This window comes from Oculina patagonica, chromosome 8 (genome assembly GCF_052425735.1).
Source record: "Oculina patagonica isolate OP01 chromosome 8, crgOcupat, whole genome shotgun sequence".
In the NCBI taxonomy this organism is placed as follows: domain Eukaryota; kingdom Metazoa; phylum Cnidaria; class Anthozoa; order Scleractinia; family Oculinidae; genus Oculina; species Oculina patagonica.
Genome location: NC_135765.1, coordinates 34,038,640 through 34,061,481, shown reverse-complemented (window position 1 = coordinate 34,061,481; position 22,842 = coordinate 34,038,640). Strand labels below are relative to the sequence as shown.

The following is a 22,842-nucleotide window of genomic DNA, read 5'->3' as shown; positions in this document are numbered from 1 at the left end:
TAGGTTGTGTGTTTTACCGAATAAATGAGAGCGACAGAGGACGGTTATGTTTGTAGGGGCAAAAGTTAAGTTCATCAACGGTTTCAGCATATGCTAATGCAATAAATACATTTTCCGAATCTTCTAACTGGAATGTCGACAATTTTACACAAATTATCAAATGACTAATGATTTTCGCACCGTTAAAAGAACAAAAGTTTTATTTTACGACAAAACCCCTTTTTATTGGTAAAAAATATCCCAACAGCTCAATCAACTGACACCAACAACACAGCAAAAGTCGCAAGTTTAAATGTTTTTATTCTCAAGTTTTGGAATAAACCCGGGTCAAGGAAAAAAAAAAGAACCATATGGGATAAATTATTATTACAACATGTCGAAAAAATGCTGCTTTGTTTTTCATAACAGAAATATACAGCAGTGATAACGATTTTATGTACAGGTGACAGTTTCAATATAAACATTGCTTCGAACGTGCAAAGTCCAATAAACGAAACGTAAAAACATATTTTCACTTTCGACAAAGTCTTCTCTGTGCAGCGACGAGAAAGCACACACGAAAACTAAATTATCGAATATATGACCTTCACAAATAGCTATTAATTGGAACAAGACCATGGATCGAGAGTCAAGGATCCATTTCAGCACGTGCTGTTTGCGTCACCCGATCGTCTTTGAATAGCTTCCTTCATGTTTCTTCCTTGTGGAATTCAGACACCACATGATGATCAAACATCGCGATAAACGGGAGTAAACTTATCCATGACATGATCTTCGTTTTCGTATCATTGCGTCAATGATGAAGGGAAGAATTTTTCTGTAACATTTCTTGCTGATTCATCATTCTGAAATAAACAAATAAACGAACATGTTAATCTTGCATTCGAAGCGACATTGCATAGAAGTTCGCGCCACAAAAAAATTTAAGATACGGAAAAATTTAAGAACATCGCGGATTTTATACACATGTAAAACATCTTGAAAAATAATAAAAACTTCGTAAAAGGAGAGGACGCGGCACTGAACTAATTAAAACATAATCGAAGAACCTGGCTTGGAGCCATGAGGAAATTTTCTCGAGAATATCATTAAGCATTTGAGAAGAAAAATAAGCGATAGGAAAATAGAACGACGTTTCGATGACGCCATGTCATCATTATCAAGTTAAAATTATAATACGGAGTTATATTGTAAGGGTTTTAGATGCCGTATATTTAAAGTCGCTTCGTATTCGATTTTACCAAACGCTCCATCGTCGATTAAAGATGTTCCACGAGTAACACAACACTGGAAATACAAATCAATAAATATAATTTACCTGAACTGTCCTCCTCGTCGCTTGATTCCTCGAAGGAATATTTCGGTTCACGGTTCAACTTTACTGTCGCCCTGAGCTCATCTGTGAAAGAGGGACAAATTCGATTTAGTGTCATTCGCATGAGAAAGAGCACAACATTGACAACCTGACCAGCAAAAGAATATGCCTTACCTTTCATTGGGGCGTCTCGGTATGAGTTACATGTAGGCCTTGTTAAAAGGCACTGAAATGAAAACGCTATCGCTTGAAATCTCTCTTCGTCAGACTTTCCCTCTAAGAGCTTTTCGACTTTTGGATCCATTGCAATAAGAATTGAAGCGAGAATGGCGATGAGATGACGCTGTGAAACTTTAGAATATTATACGCTTAGGACGGGAAAATACCTAAAACGCTGGTAGCTGAAGGGAAATTTCTACTTGAAAATATCCACCAATCAGGGAACTCGGAATTGCGGGGGCTTTTTGCTTCATTGAAAGTGCTTAACAAGCAAACTTGAAGAACAATGGAGTGCTAAACACGCGCTACAGTGCTCAAAATATCAGCCAATCAGAATGCAACAATTCATATAGCCGGGAAACTCCGTGCGTATAAGAAACCGAAAGAAATTTAATTTAAGTGTCCAAAACAAAGGGGGATTAAGATGCATTAAAAATAAATGACAAATAATGTCGGTTTCTCACGCCACGAAATTGAAAGCCGAACAAAACAATTTACCCCACAGTAAAATTAGCAAAGTGCAGTGTCGCCTTACTAGTACAAATGACCAAAAAAGGGAACGAGTTTTGCTCAGATCGGCCTTCAGCGATGTTAAGATAACAGAATTAACGATGAAAAGATAACAGATTCGTCCACAGAGAAGCCCTCGAGCTATTGAGAAATACATTCTTCGCCAATGCGGCGCTGAGAGATGGACAGCTTGTCAATCACGCGACAGGAACAGCTTTGAAACTGCTTCACGAGCACATATTTCAGCCATTAATCATCTCGAAAGTGCTTCGCTAGCGCGTTTTAAGCAAACCTCGAAAGTGCTTCGCTAGCGCGTTCTCAAGTAGACCTCAAAAGTGCTTCGCTGGCGCGTTTTCTGGGAAACAAAAACACAGTCAGGAAGAATTACTTCTTTGCGTCAATAACCCGCCAAAACGTAATAACATTATCATCCTGGGAGAATAGATTGGCGCCAAAAATAGATGATCGTGAGTGAAAAGCCAACTAAAAGCTTCCTTGATTGACACCTGCATAAACGAAAGACGTCATGCAAAAGAGAGAGACCACAAGAGTTTTAATTTCCGCTTCGTTTCAATCTTCTTTCTTTACAAACGAAAGGAAACAATTTTGACAAAAGGATTTTGAAGGGATCACTGCGCACCTATCAACTCCTCGAAATGCGCGTTCTTATGATCTACACAAGCATAATCAGTCATTGTTCACTCGAAGGTTCGTCCATATCGCTTCAAACGTTTGATCTGAGGGGTAAGTCCCTCGACTGATTGCGTCGCAACCAAACTTGGATTTTTCCCGCCTTCGAAAAACACAGATGCTGTGGAAATGACCAAGATATTGTGAAACGACCAACTTTGTAATGAAAATATGAAGTGCGCATTTTGTTTGCCGTAAAACCAAGGGAGGTAAGGGAACTTGATGAACTTTCCTTCTCATTTGAACAATTTTAGGCGCAACTTTTCTTTTGAACAGACAAAGGAGCTCGTAATTTGTTGGTTGCCTGGCATCATGTTTCCTATCAAAATGGGCTCGCACATGTCTCTAATATTTGTTTTCCATTTTGTTCTCAGAAAAAGAAATGCTGTGACGTAAAGCTCGAGTTTAGAAGGTAAGAAACACATTCATGTGACCTGATTAATGCCTTTTCATTGGATGTTAAATGTGCCACGTCCTATAAAACCTTGTGATCCACCTACATTAGTTTGTAAGAGCAAGAAACGACACTACACTACTTGTAAAATTGATACAAATTGATAGTATAGAAATGTCGGGAAAATCCGGGTCGACTGGAAACTCAACAACAGACTCTGGTTATGATAGAAGCAGCTGTGTTAGCCAAGATTCCCAAAGCAGTTCTTCTAACACAACACAAGATAGTGGAAAATCTCAAAGCGGAGGGTATGAAGGGTATTGCGGAGGGTATGGCGGAAATTCTCAGCAAACTTCATCCTGTCCAGACTATGGCGGAAATTCATCCAATTATAGCGGGGGGTGTAAGTGCTTTTTGCAACTTTCCTCTTATTCAGTTTCCAAACCATCTAACGACCTTTTTCTCTTTGCTGTTTCAGCGTCTGATTCGTCTGATTCGTCCTGCAGTTTGCAATGACGTTGAAGGGTAAGCACGTTTTCACATTTTTACAAGGCAAAGTGATCCTTTCGACATACTCTATCACTTCTTTCAACATGGTGGCCTTTCGCGCCACCTTTTAAGCAGACGCAATTTGTTTGCACCCGAATAAAGGCCGAAAATTATTGTGCAAAACGTCTCTTTCTATATAAAGATTCATACTCAATTAATGGAGAAATAAGTCGGGGAAAAATATTGATTTAGAATCACAAAGCATGAAAATACCTAATTCAGTCGCACAGGAAAAAAATGCTTCGGTCAGCACCATCGAAATAATTGCCAGTCATGCGCGCACCGATGACAGCTGACGTCGTAGGCAAAAAGCACGCGCTACTAGCTTAGTCAGCACAATCGTCGAACGGAGTTTCAAGTGAAACACTCGCTTTTAATTTTGCGTTCTACTTGTTCAACACCTCAAAAGTTTAAAGAATGCCAGGAAAATCAGGCACGAAAGGAAACGAGCCTAAAGATCCGGGTTATCCCCAAAACCCTCCTCGATCTGCCGAGCGAGAAAGAGGTATTTCAGGGCTATCACTGGTACATGCTTATTTTCATTGTGAACCAACTAACTAGCCTTTTTCCTGTTTTATTTCAGGATGGGGTTCATGGTGCACTATACTTTAACGACATGAGGTAAGCTAAGCTTTGATTTTAAACATTTTTTCATTTTGCTTTACATTGAACTTCATTGAAGATAACTTTTTCGTCAAAACAATATGGCGGATTGCGCGCCATGTTTCGAGCAGCCGTTACTCGATTTGAGTTTAGAGCCATTTTTCTAGCCGTAGATCCGCTTGAAATAAACTGAGAATGATGATTCAAAACGTGACATTGTATACAACGATTCAGAACAAATTTAAAGTGAAAAATATACCGCCTAAACCGCGCCGCAGCAAGGTATTAATTTAGAGAGGAACACAACAACTTTGTTACTCCACGGTCATCAAAAGTCAGCATGATCTCGGGGCGCAATCTAGCAATTACTGAACACAAAATTGGCGTTAGATATGCGACGCGTATGCCTTAAGAGCGCGGGTTCGAAAATAAAATGTTCTTGTCTTAGTCTTCATGACAAATGCTAACCCACGTGTTACGAACAGGACTTAGTGAACGAGCGAGTGTCTCAGTATCATTAACCTTCTAGAATGCCAGGAAGATCTCGGGCCACAGCTAATTCATCTCTTGACGCTGGTTATCAGTGCCTTAAACGCGTTCAACGAACGATGGCGGGATGTCAGAGATATCTTTGCGACACTGCGACTCACGCTTCTCGACACGGACGAAGACATTCGCGAAGAGTTGCTACAGTGCAATCAACCCTTCGATGTGAAGGATCGATTCAGTAAATCGCGTTTAATTGTTTTTCTTTATATTTGTGGCACAGCTAACATGCTTTTTCTTATCCTTTCCAGCGTGGCTCGCATCCTGTACCATATTGTAAAAAGGTGAGCTGTTTTTTAGCATGTTTCAAAAGCGAAAGTGATACATTGCAATTATTGTGCCACCCACACCTTTGATACAAGTCATAAAAATTATCAATTTTGAAAGAGTTGTTAGCAAAACAAATCACTTCCCTAGTTAATTTAACTTTATGATACATTGATCCTGAATTCTAGTATAATATCACATCAAGAATCTATCATAAATAATTTCAAAGACCGAAGGTTTCTTTATTCGACCAAGAATTGCTTACACAGCACCTTTTTAGAGCATGGCTCAAACGTAGCAAAAACTGACATCTAGGCACAAGATTCCTTTGATTTTATCGCTGTAAGTCAAATGCTGCAATCTTTCAAACAATCGCTTCTTAAAATCACGATGTTAGCAAAGTGCTTCCAATTTTACACCGAAAATCTTCGAATGGTGTGCTTTATGATCAATATTCAAGATGGCGCATTATTATTATTCGTTTTCGCCTTAGACATTCGATTTTGGTTGAAATTCTGTCGAATGGTTCTCGTTAAGATTTTAGTGAAAACATCCATTCTTTAGATGGCTCGACTTCGCTAACTGTTTACTTCAAAGTGAATTATCTTTCGAAAATAATTGTCAATGGATAAACACACATGGAAAACTGAATTCATAGGAGATGTAACACATTTGCGCGCAATATTCTAGGTTAAAAATAAGCAATACACGCCACATTAAGCGGTTTTGTAAGTCTGTGCAACTTGTAAATGCACTGCTTTTCTTCTCTAAGGTTATGTATCTTCTTAGAAGAACAAGAATTAATATTCTTCTTATCCTTTCTTTCAGAACCCACAAGAATGAAGACGGGATATGATGACGCCCTTGGACACAAGGACTGAATGCTTTTCTCGTCTGACTTGGAGCAAGTTCTTTTTGTAGATTTGGACAAGTTGCGGGCCTTCTTTTATAGTTTTGTTTGAGAGTTTTTAGAGTTCTAGTTGTCATGTCGTTGTACTTTTGATGTAATTTTTTGCCATTTCGTTGCACATTTTTGTCATTATCAACACGTATACCACTATACCGGTGTTTGAATATATGTAACAGTTTCCAGTTAAACAAGGAAAGTGTTGTTTGATTCCCCGAAGTTGGAAGCATTGCTACACCTTGAACATTCATTTATGATGTGAACTGTGCAAGCACATGAACTGATGTTATGGACCTCACGACTGGAGTGGAATAAACTTCACAAAGAATGTAACTTTAGTTGTGCTTTGTTTATGACTTATAATCCTGTTTTTTGACTAAGAGAGGGGGGTAACATCGGAACAAAACAATTTACACGAAGAATGACCCCAAAATGAGCTTTCATGCCCATGAAATTTTCAATTAGACAATTGCATCAACAAAAAGAAAAAACTCCAGCAAAATAGTTTCTACGCGGTACAAACCTAAGTATCCTTTGTGAATCTATAAATTACAAAGTTTGTGGCATTTTGTTTGAAAATTTCACTCCAAGGATGAGTTAACACAAAACGCGCATTGTTAGCATTTTATTTTATGCGGCGTAAGCCTATATATTTCAAGCAACGACGCCTGGTGTGGCACAAAAACGGAAATAAGATAACATCAAAACAGAGATGTACATAAATAGAAAGCGCGCTTTGCAAGCGTTTTTTTTAATATGCAATATAAGCACATTTTTGGCCAAACAACGTTTGCCCGCCAAAACAATGGAAACCCAATGCGTGCAAAAAACAAACAAACAAACAATTAAAAGAAAACGCTTTTCGATTGATTAACAGTAATGGAAAACGACGCGGAAGGGTTATGAGATAATCCGTTTTTCAATTGCGCGCAAAGATTACAACAAAAGTTAGATATGCGTTTCATGTTGTTCTTAGTCTAAGGGACGTGTCTAGGAATCCGAAGTAACAAGAAAATAATTTGCTCACTCTGCTCGTATTATAAGAACCCATTTTTGTGCATCACAAAGGAAAAAATATGAAGTCAGGAGCGTTGCGCAGATGGCATTTTCTTAAATATGCGCGTTCTCGTGTTTTTTACAACAGTCACTGTTTACTAGAATGTTCTTCGAACATTCGATCTGAGGGTAAGTCCCTCGACTGACTGCGCGCAACCAGATTGGGCTCTCCCGCTTTTGAGAACAAAGATATCATGAAAATGACAAATATTATAACCCATGCATTCTTGTAATGCAAATGTGAAGCGCGCATTTTGTTTGCGGTAAAACCAAGGAAGGCGTAAGGACTCGATGATCTTTATTTCCGATTTGACTTTATACGCAGATTTCCACGAAAAAAAATTATGGGGCGCAGGTTATATGTGAAGAACTGAAGCAAACAGGCTGGTTCGTGTTTCTGACATTTGTTTTCCATTTCCTAGGGAAATGCACCTTGCAGAGTCTAAATTTAGCAGATCGTAATCGTGTTTATTGTATCTCACTAAGAAACCTAATAACATAAAAACGCTTGTCAGCAGATTTTACCCTTCAATCAATCAAATGTCAATTCCTTTCGATCGCGTGCTAGTCTCATAAAAGCTTGTGATTCTGCTTAATTGGCTTTAGCCTGGCTTCGGGTAGAAAGAAATTGATACAACTTGCATTAGTTTTGAAAACTGACAGAAAAAGCTTTGAAAATGCCAGGAAAATCCTGCGTGTGTGGGAACTCGACTGACGACGCTGGTTACACTTGCTGCATTAGATCGAACGGCTCGTGTTGTGATACAAAATCAACGGATTGCAGACCAAATGATAACAAATGTAAGCTCTAGTGTGAAATTTTATTCCCTCGTTTTTGAAGTAAAGCACCTAACAAGCTTTTTCCTTTGATTTACTTTTTAAGCGTACTGCTCGTACTGTGTTGTGATGTGACAGGAAGGTAAGCAAGTTTTCAATTCTCTAATCGTTTCCTTCGACATGGCAGACTTGCGCGCAATGTCGTAAGCAGTTCTTCTTATTTTACAACCATTTTTCAGTTGTAAATTTAACTCAGAGTGATTAAACAAAGCATGGTTTTGCATACCTGCGGTCAATTTCAAAACAAATTCACGGCCATGGCCTGGGTAGAAGCCATACTGAAAGAGGAACAATAACGCGCTTCATAATTCAGGCGCATACATTTCATAAAAACCGCTTGCCGATCCCGATTAGAACTTACCCGAAGCGAGAAAAGAAGATATATCCTGCCGTCGTCATATTAAAAAAAATGTCCGGAAAAACAGAAGTGACACCGAATATAACAGACGATCCTCCTTATCCTAAGCCTGAAGAAGAAAAGCCAGTGAAACCGAAGCGTGAGTATCATAAGTATGAGATGGTTCGCTTTAAATCTTCCCTGAAACCATCCAACGAGCCTTTTTTACTTTCCTGTTTTAGCTTGGTGGAAGAAATGTATGGTGATGTGACGATTAAAGGTAGGGGCTTATATTCTTTACTTCATGACGTGTTTCGTTATTTTGCTGTCAAAAAGAAACACAAATACATCGCCGTAACCGTGTTTGAGCAAGATATCAATTTAGAAGATGAGAATCAAGTTCACAATAAGTTGAAATCACAATTATTGCGATTCACGAGTCTCGAAAATTACGAAGCTCGTGACATGTTGTTACAAAGTTCACTGCAAGGATGAGTAAGCACAAAACTCGCTTTGTCTGCGTTTCATTTAATGCTTCGTATGCATATTTTGGTCAAGCAAAGACGCGTAGGGTGGCGCATTATTGAAAATTTGGCTTTTTCAAAACAAGGAAATGTATAAATAGAAAGCGCGCGTTGTAGGGTTTTCTTATGTGCAATGCAAGCACATTTATGGCCAAACAACGTTTGATCGCCACATAATAGATACCCAAGGCAACATGTTAATGATACGGCATTAAAAAAACCGATAGTGCCAGTCAAAGGAATCTGCGCTGTCAATCATTCGAATTGTTGATTTCCCTTGAATCGGCGCACGCAATCTTAGTTCTCTAAAAGCCTGTCGTTAGTGTAAATGCTTAACTAACGGCCGAGCTAGTAAAGCATAAATTGTACGTGTGTTAAGTTCAGTTAGCATGCCTGGTAAATCAGGAGCGCGTGGAAACACGGGTGGAGATGCAGATTATCCACGCACACGGAATACATCAAACGATCAATGCTCTAGTTGCTGCGGGGGATGTAAGTGCTAAGCTACGATCGTTTTAAAGTTGGTTTATGAACAATCTAATGGTCTTCTTTTCTTTCCTTTTCAGCGGATCGCGACTTGTGTTGCGTTTTGCAATGACGGCAGAGGGTAAGCAGGTATTCCTTGCCTTTTACTAACCTTAATCATTGAATATAAAACCACCATGTACATGTAACTCGAGGCTCCGTCAACATGGCGGACTAGCGCGCCATCTTTGGCGCGGATGCTACTCGACGTTTTATTCGGGTTATTCACTAGGAATAAACTTTTGAGCAGACTACATTTGTTTTAAGACCGTTTAGTGGAAGCTACACCTGAACTAAGCCATAGCGATTTATGTTCTATATTTAGAAAGCGAGAATTAGCTCACGTTGCGAATATGTCTGAAGGGTCCTCTAAACACATGATAAATAAAAACCGTCTGCGCGGCGCATTCCAAGAAAGCGCAGAATCGAAAACGTTACCATTTGAATTGGTTATCCGTTGTGGCGCCAAGAAAACTCAGAAAGGGAGTCAGTGTCTTCGTAAAAAGGCCGAAAATGGGCAAATCTAGAGCGAGCGCTAACACGACTAGTGACGCTGGTTATGCAAAGAAAAAAGGAAAGAAAAAACAGGCATCCAAGAATCCTATTAAAAAGAAAACCGGTCCGCGCCGACCAAGAGCTTCTCCAGCGGCGAAAGCGACTGTTTCGCAACGAGACCTTCAATTAAGTAAGGTGCATTGATTGAAGCGCTATTCTTTTTTATTTTGAGACCTAACCTTCTTTCATTTCGCTATTTCAGTGTGGCGCGCCTCCTGTATCCTGTCGTAACAAGGTGAGTTGTGTTTTTAACTTTAAACTTCTAGAGCCGAAATGATTCATTCTTAAATATTATTTTACCACCCACTAATTGGAACATCATAGATTGGCCCTCTTTAAGATGTAATTTGCTTAATTTTAGGAACAGTTCTTTCCTTCACATTCGATTTCCCATTTGCCGATTTTGTACTTCAGTATATAATGTTAGTTAAATAAGAGATGAAGTATTAGTCTTTGCTAATTTCAAAGGCCGAAGGTTTCTTTCTTTTAATCAAGAATTGCTTACACAGCACTTTTCCAGAGCATCTATCAATTGCAGCTTTACTGAAGCGAGAACTGAACACAAAATTCGCTTATTTATCACCGTGCATTATTTGCTGCAGTTTTCTAAATAACCGCTTCTTAAAATCATCATTTTAGCAAAATGCAATCGATCGCACACCGAAAATCTTGCTTCATGACAAATGATTCAAGATGGAGCATCGATAATTTGTCTTAGAGCCGATCTCTGTTGAATGTTTCACAGTTTCGTAAACACATGTATTCTTCAGGCAAATTTAACCTGTTAACAATTTACTTGAAAGTGGTGAAATATGTTTCGAAAATAGCGGTCGATTAATGAATATATGAAACCAAAGCAATGCGCACAACATTAACATCAATGTGGCCTTATAACATTTTGTGACTGTCCTGAATTAGTTAGCAATTTAAAATTCTTGCTACACAATATTAAGGTACAATGTATGTAGAACATTTGCGCGCAATCGTCTTGTTTGCAATTGAGCACAATCCAAAATACGAGGAAGGGAACTACCTGATTGAGCTGATACACTCGAACATGTTTCGCTGCCTGCTAACAAGCACGGACTCGGGTCTCAGAAAATCCGCAAAAATGCAATTTATTGCTATCTTTTCCAAAGGCTAATTGTTATCTTACACCAGTACTTAGAGGAACTAGAATTAATAAGATCACCTTGTCTTTCAGCACTCAAGGAAAGGAAGAAAGAAGAGAGTTGATGAAGACCTTGGACACAAGGACGGAATATTTATCTCTTCTGACTTCCAGACGCGTTTTGGTACCACTGGACAAGTTGCGGGCCTGGACTGTTTTAAAACGTTTTAAAGACTTTCGTAGTTTTGTTTGAACGATTAGTTGTTAGCTCTTTGCACTTTTGATGATAACCACGTATGTTTGAACACAAGTAACACTTTCAAGTTAAATTTCTTATGCACAAGTTGAGTGTTGTTTATTTCACCGAAGTTAGAAGCATTGTAACAACTTGAATATTCATTTCTGATGTGAACTGTGCAAGCACATGAGCTCATGTTATGGACCACACAACTGGAGTGGAATAAACTTCACGAAGAATATAACTTTAGTTGTCTTTTGTTTATGGCTTATACGCGGTGTTTCTTTGAGGAGGAGGGTAAAACAATGATTTATTTCCGCATGGTAACAGACCAATTTAACAATTATTCCAAAAATGGCTTCACGCACATGAAATTTGCAATAGAGAATTTGAACTTATATTAAGCACAGTTTCCCTCAAATTAAATTTCACACCATACAGGCCCAAGTATTGCAAAAACAATGTCATTTTTCGATAACATCTTTGTTCGATTGTTTGCGCGCATTTACCTGTTACATATCTCTTTTGTGACCGGTATCTGGGAGGCCATGGGTTCGATTCCCGTCGGGGACACAGAATTTTTCTTTGTCCCATGCTCGTGTCATGTTGAATACTTCATCTTCATTATTTATTACCGAGCTTAAAATTTACCATCTTTATTATTTACTACAAACTTGATGAATTCGACATTGCTGATCCTAGCAGTATGCAGGACGCGTGTCACTTATCAACCTAGTAAAATGGCCCAGCTCACCACGAGTCTCTCGTAGCTCATTTTATTTACAATGTCATTTTTTGAACATTTTGCTATAAGAATGAATAGAACCAAGCGTGCTTTGTCAGCATTATATAATATGCGGTATAAGCATCTTTTTTCTCAAACGACGGCTGGGGTGGCACATATCAAAACAAAGATGTATTTGCACACAAAATGCGCTTTGATGGCGTTTTCTCAATATGCATGGTTAGCATATTTTTGGCCAAACAACAGCCGACTTCAAGATAAATGGAAACCAAATGCGCGCAAGATTGAGTCCTTTTGTGACACTTAGTCACAAAAGATATAGGCGACAGGTAAATGCGCGTAAACAAGCGAACAAAGATGTTAGTCGACAAAAAAAGACGACAGGGAAACTGCGCGTCTACTAACTCTTCTAAGCGCGCGTTATGGTGTTGTTTTCTCTGTCAATAGCCATCTTGTTCAGCGAATGTTTTTCCATATCATTTCCAAAATTTGATCTAAGGGTAAGTCCCTTGACTGATTGCTTCGCAACCAAATTGGCTCTTTCCCGCCTTTGATAACAAAGATATCATAAAATTATAACCCACGTATCTTTGTAATGCAAATATCAAGCGCGCGTTTTGTATGCGGTTTAGCAGAGGAAGTGAAGACAACTCGATGATTTTTCTCTCTGGTTTAATTTCATCGTCAGCTTTTTGACGAAATAAACAGCACACAGCGTTGTATATGTCGTGTTTCTCAAAGGAAAAACTACATCTTTCAGATGTTTTCATTTTGTATCAGAAAGGGGAATTCGCTCTAAATTTAGCACCTTAAAAACTTATTTATCGTACATCACAAAAAGCGCACGCAAAAGTGCCAGTCAGCAGAACCTAAGCAGTCAACCAATCACATGTTATCCCTATTGATTGCTGCCACGTATAAAAGATCAGATGGATAGGATAAGGAATCCTTCGACATAAGAAAAGATCGGAATCCTTCGACATAAGCTTTCCAAGGTAGAAAAGCAAACACGTTATAGGCCTATTTGTGTTTAAAGAAGTAGACAGTATTCAAAATGTCTGGCAAGTCTCGGGTAAGAGGAAACTCGAGTACAGAGGCGGGTTATTCAAGATGCGGCGCACACAGTCGAAATTCACACCATCAATCAACTTCTGCATCCAACTCGCACTCTGGTCCTTCGAAAGGTCAGGGATATAGTAGAAATAATCAGAGAAATTCTACTTCACAACATCATCACCATAGCTCTTCGAGAAGCGGCGAACATGGTAGAAATTCAACTACCTCGTCAAATCATCGCCATCATGGATATTCGAGACACGGCGACTGTTCTACTATTGCAGCACATCAGCGCCCCAGCTCCTCGAGAAGCGACGAACATAGTAGAGATTCTCGAGGAAATACAACTCATAGTCATACAACACACCAGCACTCTGGGTATTCTAGAAGCAGCGGATGTACTAGAAATTCAGACACAAATTCAACGCCTCCTGCAAACACTCAAAGTCAACCGAGTAGCGAGGGAGGTTAGTGATGCTGCCACTATTCGATATTTTTTCCATGTTAAATCCGCTAATGACTGTTCTTTCGTTGCCGTTACAGGGTATGACTCATCATGCATTTTGCAATGAAAATATAAGGTAAGCAGAGTTTTAGTTCTAACAAAACAATGTGGCCGCAAATTCATCATCTGTATTAATCGAATAGCTCTCACCAATATGGCGGGTTCGCGCGCATTTTGTTTGCGGTTAGACCAAGGGAGTTGGGAAAACATGGCGAATTTTATGACTTTGAGTTAGTTGTCTTGTGTTTTGTATAAAGGAGGGTGCATGTTTTTGACATTTGTTTTCAGTGCTAGGCAGTCTAAATTTAACAAATGGTAATCATGTTTAGTGAACCGCAGCAACAAAATTCGACCAACAACATAAACTAGTCAACAGAATCGAACCTGTCAATCAGTCAAATATCAGTTCACCCCATTGGGCGTTGTGTCCTACAAAAGATTGTGATTGTACCAAATTACTCCCAAGTCTGGCTTCAGGTTTACAACAAAACGCCGCAGCTTGTATTAGTGCTGACAGAATTAAAAATGCCAGGAAAATCATGCACTTGTGGGAATTCAAGCAAAGACGCGAGTTATGAAGCTCTATGCAATAAACCAAACTGCCCGGCTACGAAAGGCACGGAATGCAAAACAAATTGTAACAGAAAATGTAAGTGCTAGTATGTTTTACCAGGTATTTCTTTTCTCGATTTTGAACCAACAGGAACTAACGAGCTTTCTCTCTTTGCTGCTTCAGGTTATTGTTCCGAGTGTGTTTTGCTCTGACGACAAAAGGTAAGCAGGATTAAATTCTTACTAAATGCGGTAACAAAAGTCATCATCTGTAATATAAATCTGATAGCTCCCTTCAACATTGCGTCCTCGCGCGCCACTTTTCGAGCGGATGTAATTGAACATTTGCGCACAACCTTTTAGTTAACAATTTAACGCAGATTCAAACACGAGGAAGAAACAAGACAATTATGTCGATAAACACGAGCGTGACTGATAACATTGCTTGCGGGTCTCTCGACTTGTAACATACACAATCGTGTATCTCTGATCTAAGTCTGTGAGCCGGTAAATTTATAGAATTATCCCATTAACAATATTATTTTGTTTTCAGATACCAAGAACAAGAAAGAAGATAATTAATGAAGCCCTTGATATGTTTTCAAAGGATTGAATGTTTATATCTTCGAACTATTTTTGGTATCATTTGGAACGTTGGTGCATACAGTAGACTTTTTTAAATACAACAACTGTCGTAGTTTTGTCAGACTTCTTGAAGTCGGGTAGTTTCAATTATATCATTACACGTTTGTTCTTTGGAAATAAATGTTGGAATTAATGTAACATTTCCATGTTTAATTTCTTTTGCAAAGTCGTTGAACTCTGTCGAGGAAAACTTTAAAAAAGTTGGAAGCATTGTAACATTGTGAGCTGGTGTGAACTCTGTAAAGATTCGTAAACAATGTTGCAGACCGCACGGCTGGAGCCAGTAAAATAAACTCCACAACTATTATAACTTTTGTTGTTTCTTGTTTACAAACCTAAATAAAACTGAGAAGTTACAACTCAAATGCAAAGCGCGAGGCATTTTGTTGGAATACTTTGCAATGAAGATGAATTTATACCAGGAGCGATTCGCAATCGTTTTATAATATGCCGCGTAAGCACATTTTTTAGTCATAAAAAGCAGAATAAAAACATGAATATTTCATAAGAATATACCAATAGTAAGCGCGCTTCGCCAGCGTTTTTAAATAAGCAGTGTAACTACATAGTTTTTTCAAGCAATGGCTGACTGCCACGTACATAGAAACCAACTGCACGCACACGACCTAATCGATGAAAAAGTGTTAATTGATTAATTGATTGACATGAAGACATCAATAGAAAACGACGCTGAGATACGTAGACAATCTTTTTTTAAGTGATTGGCTAGATTTTAACAATGGGAATTTAAAATCTAGCTAATCAAATCATGTGCCACCTTTTCCTCGTGCAAGGCCCCGCCGGCTGAGAAGGGCAGACGGCTTTGGGATCGAGAATGCTTCATTTTTTCCCAGGCTGACTCGGGTTGTTCCTTCCCACACGAAAACGAAGCCCTGGGTCGGAAGATGCATTTTATTCACACAGCGAAAAATTTCACCGAGACGATTAAGCCAAATTACTCCAGTCTTTACTGCACATACATGTTATAAACTGGCATTCAAGCAACGGAAATAATGAGGACATTAAGGGATAAGATCAGAAAGGGAAGTCAACAAAGTCATGAACAAAAGAGCAGCAAAGAATTGGTCAAGAAACGACAAAGACACCGAGATGATTACAAACGAAACACAAGTAGTCCGCGACCAAATCCCACACCAGACCATAAACCAAACGAGAGTATCCACTTTTTAAGTTCCGATTTATTTCGAAGCAGTTGTTCCTGAGCTGATCAAACCTTTTATTGCAGTGTATGAGAACACATAGCAATACTCATTTGTGAGGTAAGCCCTTGAAGTTGACAAACATCGAAAAATAGATTGCGCGCATTCTTTAATGAGAACTTAATTCAAGTTTGGTCTAACTTCTGAATCTTTTGAGTACATCGCTTTTAAAACCAGAAGCGGTTGTGCAGTGAAAGCTCTTCGATATTTTTGTTAAGGGAACTAGTTTTCGTCAACCGACATGCTACAGAAGACAGAAAAGGCATTGTTTGATTACAATTTGAGACAAGGTTGTAACTCAAGTAGGTTTTCGTGATAGCTTTATACGTACGTTTTAACTGATGTTTCTAAGAATGACGCAAAATAAGCCTTGATTCAGACCAACATAGCTTAAAAGTCTTAGATTAAAGTAAAATTCTGTTTGTTCGTACTACACTTAGTTTCAATAGCTATGATGTGTACGTCGAACATTTTTGAACCACTGGGAGATTTAGAGGGTCTTTAGACAATTCTTTCTATGCATCCAGAACATTTTCAAAGCACGGCGCGTACACAATGAACTTTTGAAATTAGTCCGGGATTAAAAGTTGAGTTACGTTTCATCCCTCTTGACTGCAAGTGCTTTTTACTTCTAATTTTAAGTTACACTTTGAGGTTAGCCACAAGTCAACAATGATGAACAAATACAAATTAAGGAATCACTAATTATTATTTAGAAAACCGAATTCAAATTTAACGCTTTTTAATACTGCTTTAGCCTAAACGTTCGTCTGCTTTAAGGCACTCATAGCCAACTGCATTTAATTTTCTCTAATTTATCTTTGATTTTTGAGGTTATATTCCGTGTTTAAGAGTAAAGTTTATTGTTCTCCGTCAATTATAATCGCATTGTCTGGGCATAGAGTCGCCTCAACATCAATTCACGTTATTTATTTTAAGGTCGTTGAATTTACTTGACTAAACAAAGAACCCCTACTGATTTAGCTTGTAAACAATTGAGTTTGCTTAGTAAACGCGAAAACGACTAAAACGACTAAAGTCAAACATTCTGAAAGCGATTTCGGAAAAGAAGGCACTACTAGGATAAACTGCATTTTGGAAAAACGCGATCACAAGATTCGTTCGTTTGGAGCTCAGAAAGGTAATGTTTTGAAGTCAAAGATGAAATCGCATAAAAGTGCTATCGCTCGGACATCCCTCGCTCGTACTACGTAACACAAATGCCATCAAACTCCGAATTGAAACAATATCACCAGAGACAAACATGCATAAAATTTACAAAGCAGTATTAGAACTAAACTGTGCTCTTCACATTACGATTAGCAACGATAACACGTTATGGCAAGCAACACACCTGAACAGCGATTAACCTCTATTTACCTCAAGTGAGATAATCTGTTAAGCCCTGTATATTCTAGCTTTTTACCCTCTCAAGGTAATGTCGCATTCGTCCTGGCATTAGGTTAACTGCAAGATGGAATTCAATCCATGAAGATCTTATCGATCGGTCTCACAGTAATCCTAATGAAGCAGGCACAAGGGCAAGACGACAGAGAAACTTCACACATGTATCGCGAGAACTTATTTGAATTATTACGGTACCTGTAAAAGCGCCTTCTACAGTTCCTCGCCTCCGAGTATCATGTCGTCTTTTAGTTCTTCTTAAACCATGCTTCAAAAGAATCTTTGCTATTTTTAACTCTCTGTGGAGTTTTGTTCTTATCAGCGAAGCCGCAACACGCCCAGTATCAATGCGTTGTTGAGATGAAAATACAACTGCGCGGTTATCAAGACGCGTCATCAATTGGCGTTTCTATAGTGATAGTTATGTCAAGGCGTATTCCTATTGGTTGGTTTGTAAGTCATGGAATGCGCGCGCGCTCGCACGCTTTCTTTTTGTCGGCTTACTTTAGCTGTCAAGTACACCCGCGTTCGTTGTCTGTGTCATTCCAAAAAGCGTGCGCCTTCATAACGGCTGATTGAAGAAAAGATTAAAAGTCTGTTATAACCTAAAGGCATCGTCTACTGCACAGAATTGCATTATAAACTGGCCGAGTAACGGATTTATAAACCATCCAACATTTCAATGCCGAGCTTCTGGAAGTACTTCCAATGTAATAAAAATATTCAACGTAAATGTTGAGGCTATAGAAAATTCTTATCTTTTTAACAGTCTTCCGAGATTTATTTCACAGACAACAAAGCGCACTTAGTTTTCATTTGAAACTGTTTACATGACAAAGCGTGTTTCGTTCATAGGGATACAGTAATTTTTAACGCAACTTTTTTTGCGGCAACATGTTACTAGCTTTTAAATCACAGGTCTCCAAAACCTACAACAGTGCTCCGCGGATTTTGTTGGGATTGCTTCGTTTTGCATTATAAATTTGTGCCGTGAAACAATAGGGCTATTTATACGAGGAAAAAAAGCAGTTTAAATATGACGCGAACTGGGCGTATAATTATTAAATGGTAAAAAATCTCGCCTCGTTTACAAAACAAGCGCGTCTGAAACAGAACGCGGCTTACGTTGGACCAGGGCTTTTAAGTGGTCTTTAAGACGCGTCTTAATTTAGTCTTCTGATTGCTCGCATAAACGGGTCATGGACTTGTTCACGTTTTAATAAAGACGTATACTGGCCGTATAAATGGTACAAAACCCCGATCACGACTAAAACAAGGCGCGTGTATACGGCTTTAATTCACTTCTTATTTAAGACGCGTCCTGTTTTAGCAAGTTAAAACAAAGCAAACAATGCTACCTATCTAGTATTGCTATGCCCCGAAAAATTCGAGTATCGCGAACAACCTTTTATAAGAACACTTGACTATCAGCGCGTCCCCACCCGAAGGTGATCGGATTTTTTTACAAGAAACTCAGAGCAACTTTTTAATTTCAACTTAATCACTTCTTTAAATCAATCTTGAAAAGACTGTACATCTTGCTACCCTATCTTAAAGCTGTCTGTCTTGACCGCCTTAATGAAAAGCTAAATATATCTAGCGGAGCACGTATCAAAACTATTTCATCATTAAGCTTACAAATTTTTCATAAAACGCACCAGTCTTATTGCATATCTATTGCAGTCTATTTTCTGTTTCAAGCTGAATAACTATTATTCGTATATTATTCTTCCAGAATCAAATATCAACTGAACACATTCAAACTAGGTCATTTAGAAATTTTATTGCACTTAGTTTACTACACTCAATTATTCATTTTTCTGTTAGGTTGAAATAGTGAAATATATTCACTTTGCAGTTAAATATATAGTTAAAAATATATAGTTAAATATATTTCATCATATGTTTTTATGATCATTTTATTGTTAAACATACCTGAATGTCTGAATGCGTATTGAGGGATGGTATGATCCCTTGGTTATAAAGTATTTTTTTGCCAGCCTTGATATTATGGCTACAAGTATCTCAGAAATTTGTTTTAAGCATTGACCAATGTTAGGTAGCCAGCCTGCTTTTATTACATACATACACTTTAGAAAATTGTCAGGTAGCAAAATTATATTTAAAAAAAATTACACTGGTTTACATGATTGTTGTGTTGCTGGGGAAAAACCTCAATGAAGAAAAACCTGCTTTGACCCTGGCTTTTGGAAAACCCCAGAAAGACACATTTCAGCCTCAACACTGAACAGCCAAATTCTTACTGAGGCAATATCAGAAAAAACCCACCTCCTTTGTATTTTAATTATGTTTTAATGCATAGCCTCTTTTTACAGAGGCAAGTGCCTCAGTTCACCTGTTACTAGCTATAGCCGTTCATTTATGTGCTAGTTTCTGCACATGAGAAGAATGCCCTAAGCTAATCAGCCACCATTCCTATGTCGCAAAATGTGACTGAGGCTGTGCCAAAACTAAAGTTGTGTGCAGTAATTAAAACTGTCCAACCAAACCTATTCAAATGCTGCTCTTTTGCTGTATTTTATTCCTGAATTGAGTTCCTCTCATGGATTGAGTGGATCAGGTTTTTGATTGGGTCTAAGTTTGTGATCAGAATTTTTTTTTGAGAATATACATGAAATATATATTTAAAGCTTTTTTCTAATACACCAGTAAGTTAAATCTAAAGTTTTTTGGTAGGTTCAATATGGAACTGTTCCACATTTGCTGTGGGCACAAATATCCATAACACTATTTTGTGGAACTGATACAAAAACCATCCATGCACCCCTTTGAAAAGCAGATGAGAAACTGGCCAGTAGCAAATGTCTGAAATTAAGGATGGTTTAAAATCTTGAGGTTGTAAAAGAAAAAACAAAAACAAATAAAATTTAACCTTTTTGGACAGATCATTGAGAAAGTACTCTAAAAATATTTACCGGTATATTGCTAAACTTCTTTATGTGGCCAAATACCACCCATAATAAGGTTGTTTTTCAGTCAATTTTAATGGGCATTCTTGGTGTTTCAGAAATGCTTAGCTGTTAGCTGTTGTGCGGTGATTTGAATATAAATTATTGTCTCTTGAATCCTTTGTTTTATGTCATTTGGTGATCTCACCACATGCAAAACCAAGAAACTGTCCTTTTAACATGAGCAGACGCACACACATACATAAGATGTCACTTGGGAAAGTTTAACTGTATTTAATAACTTTAAAATATATATTTTAAAAATTGCTGGAGCAAGGTACTCACGTTTTTGTTGTCGAAGGGGGATCTATTTCAGTTTGCTTGTTTGGCAGACTTTGATGAGAGAATGTTCTTTAGCAGAAGATTGCAAAACAACTTGGCTGCATCTCTGAAAAATTTTGAGTGTTCATAACATTAAAATTCACTCCATACTGGTAAATCAGGTGGGGAGGAGAAGGGGGGGGGGAGGCCAGGATCCATATTTTCACACACTGATTTTGTACATTTATGCATGAAATATACCTTTCCTACTCCACTTCATGTGATCCTTTAAATCATCTTCCTTTATGTATCACAATAATTTATCTCTGCCCAAGTTATACATGCCAGATAACCCCATTACTAAATTGCTAAATTATCAGCCATTACAAAACAGTGTTAAATAACTGTAGGTTAGACATTGGGAGTTTATTTTCTTCATCCTAGACCTCACATGAGTCGACACTCAGTGTGTCCTATTGGAAAGCCTCAAATCTGATTGGTTCTCCCACTGCTTTCTTTTGGCTGATAGAGCATGCATGATCATCCGATGATCATGCACACATTTGCTCTTGAAGGGGAAAGTTATTCTTCCTATTTGGCTAAAAAAAAAAACACACAGAAAATTGTAGTTTTTTGAACCTCATTCACTATTCTTGTTCAAAGAAAACTTGGAGTCTAGTCTAATTGCTACATAACACTTGGCTTAGATTTCTGTAGTATGATTGAAGCTGCTCCCAGCAGAAGGGATGCTTGTCCACTGCAGGTAAACCCCAGCATTCCTTCCCTAAAAACTTACCAGTAAAGTAACCATTTTATAAATTAACCCTTAGGTGGAGTAGGGCACTACACGTGTTAAGTGTCTTGCCTAAGAACACAACACAGCGATCCTTGCCCTACAAGGCTAAAAGCATGCTAACCGTTATGCTACTGTGCCTCATACAGCCTTACAGTACCTTCTACATATTCGACATCTCCACTTGAACAAATTTAGACAGCAAATTGTCAGTGCTTGCTTACTGGTAGATCAACTAGTATACTCAACTACATGTTAATATGAAATTTATTATCTTCAACAAACTGCACCGGGGATAAAAATAATCACCACCCTTTTGAACAGAATCCTCCCGGATTCTCTAGGAGTTCCGTTGGAGTCCTTTGGATACTGGCGTGCCTCCTGGTCTGCCAAATAGTATGCAAAAATTTTGCATTTCACTTGGCAGACTGGGAGTCTTCCAGATAAAGAGATACTTTGGATGATTTTGGATGTTAAAATTTTACTTTCAGTCACATAAATCAACGGAGGACCTTTTTATTGCTGGGAAGGTTGGGGGGATTTAAATAGCCCTTATCACGGGTTTCAACGTCATCTTGACGAGTAGCCGTAGGCAAAGCGGGTAGAAATTACAGTGTTTGTATGGGAATTGGACGACAAATATCTTTTACAAAAATTGAATTCTGAACAATTTATGAATAGTAAAGTTAAGATACTAGGCAAAAGTTTTTATTTGCCGAGTTTGAAGGATGTAGCTGGGCTAGAAAGCGGTCACATTCATTTGTCTATAATTTTTCCTGCGAACAGCAACAATCATGCAGAAAAAAATACAGACTAATGTATGGGGAAATTAAAAACGTAACTGAACGCTTTCTAGCCCAGCTACATCCTTCAAACTCGGCAAATAAGAACTTTTGCCTAGTATCTTAACTTTACAATTCATAAGTTGTCCAGAATTCAATTTTTGTAAAGATATTTGCCGTTGGATTCCCATACAAACACTTTAATTTCTACCCGCTTTGCCTACTCGTCAAGATGGCGTCGAAAACTGTGATAAGGCCTATTCCACGAGAGGTACCTCAAGCAAAATCGATGATCTCCCGGATTTGGATTTTCGCTGGTTGCCAATATTGCATGCACGCAGAGTAAGTTAAATCTTCAAACGCAACTGGGTAAATCCGTGAGGAGCTGTTTGCATAAACATATGATTTGACTTCCTATTCGATAGCTTTTAAAATAGTCGTCATATCTGTCTGGCTCTTTTATCAAAAGCGATTCCATTATTTGCGAAGTTCAGAGATGCAGCGGGAGGACTCGAGACTGCTTGAGGATTTCCACCCGACGTGACATGTAGTTTTTCTTTTAATTTCTAGCTCAGTTTAGCAAACTTTCTCACCATAGCTTAAGGCAGTTCTTTCCTTAGCTGATAAGTTTGCTTATCTCTTTTAGAACTAACATTTCATGAAAATTTCTCACCTTTAAATGCGATTTCAAAGTCGCCATTTCACATCGATCACCGATCGCCATATT

The 22,842-nt window shown here is 38.3% G+C and overlaps 1 protein-coding gene and 3 long non-coding RNA genes across 9 annotated transcripts; 3 read left to right on the top strand and 1 right to left on the bottom strand.

Moving 5' to 3' along the window:
- Positions 1–283: 283 nt before the first annotated feature.
- Positions 284–2,474, bottom strand: LOC144662001 (uncharacterized). Its single transcript, XR_013572380.1, has 4 exons — positions 2,337–2,474; positions 1,490–2,301; positions 1,319–1,399; positions 284–845 (listed from the first exon to the last, which is right to left on the bottom strand). It is a non-coding gene; the product is annotated as an uncharacterized LOC144662001 (long non-coding RNA).
- A 286-nt stretch (positions 2,475–2,760) lies between these two features.
- Positions 2,761–6,338, top strand: LOC144662000 (uncharacterized). Of its 4 annotated transcripts, XR_013572378.1 has the most exons (6): positions 2,761–2,943; positions 3,109–3,146; positions 3,607–3,653; positions 4,261–4,298; positions 5,078–5,110; positions 5,922–6,338. It is a non-coding gene; the product is annotated as an uncharacterized LOC144662000 (long non-coding RNA). The 4 variants fall into 4 exon arrangements; XR_013572377.1 differs by having other exon boundaries at positions 4,261–5,110; XR_013572376.1 differs by lacking the exons at positions 2,761–2,943; positions 3,109–3,146 and adding an exon at positions 3,258–3,531.
- Positions 6,339–7,105: 767 nt separating this feature from the next.
- LOC144664083 (uncharacterized) lies at positions 7,106–11,427 on the top strand. 3 transcript variants are annotated; one of them, XR_013572751.1, is made up of 6 exons: positions 7,106–7,185; positions 7,898–8,390; positions 8,473–8,510; positions 9,321–9,361; positions 10,037–10,069; positions 11,039–11,094. It is a non-coding gene; the product is annotated as an uncharacterized LOC144664083 (long non-coding RNA). The 3 variants fall into 3 exon arrangements; XR_013572750.1 differs by lacking the exon at positions 7,106–7,185 and adding an exon at positions 7,554–7,857 and having other exon boundaries at positions 7,940–8,390; XR_013572749.1 differs by lacking the exons at positions 7,106–7,185; positions 7,898–8,390; positions 8,473–8,510 and adding an exon at positions 8,568–9,246 and having other exon boundaries at positions 11,039–11,427.
- Positions 11,428–12,128: 701 nt separating this feature from the next.
- Positions 12,129–14,996, top strand: LOC144664082 (uncharacterized). The gene is made up of 4 exons (XM_078525212.1): positions 12,129–13,451; positions 13,528–13,565; positions 14,226–14,263; positions 14,595–14,996. Exons 1-4 carry the CDS (start codon positions 13,191–13,193, stop codon positions 14,621–14,623), a joined length of 366 nt encoding a protein of 121 aa, XP_078381338.1. The 5' UTR covers positions 12,129–13,190; the 3' UTR covers positions 14,624–14,996.
- The last annotated feature ends 7,846 nt before the right edge of the window (positions 14,997–22,842 follow it).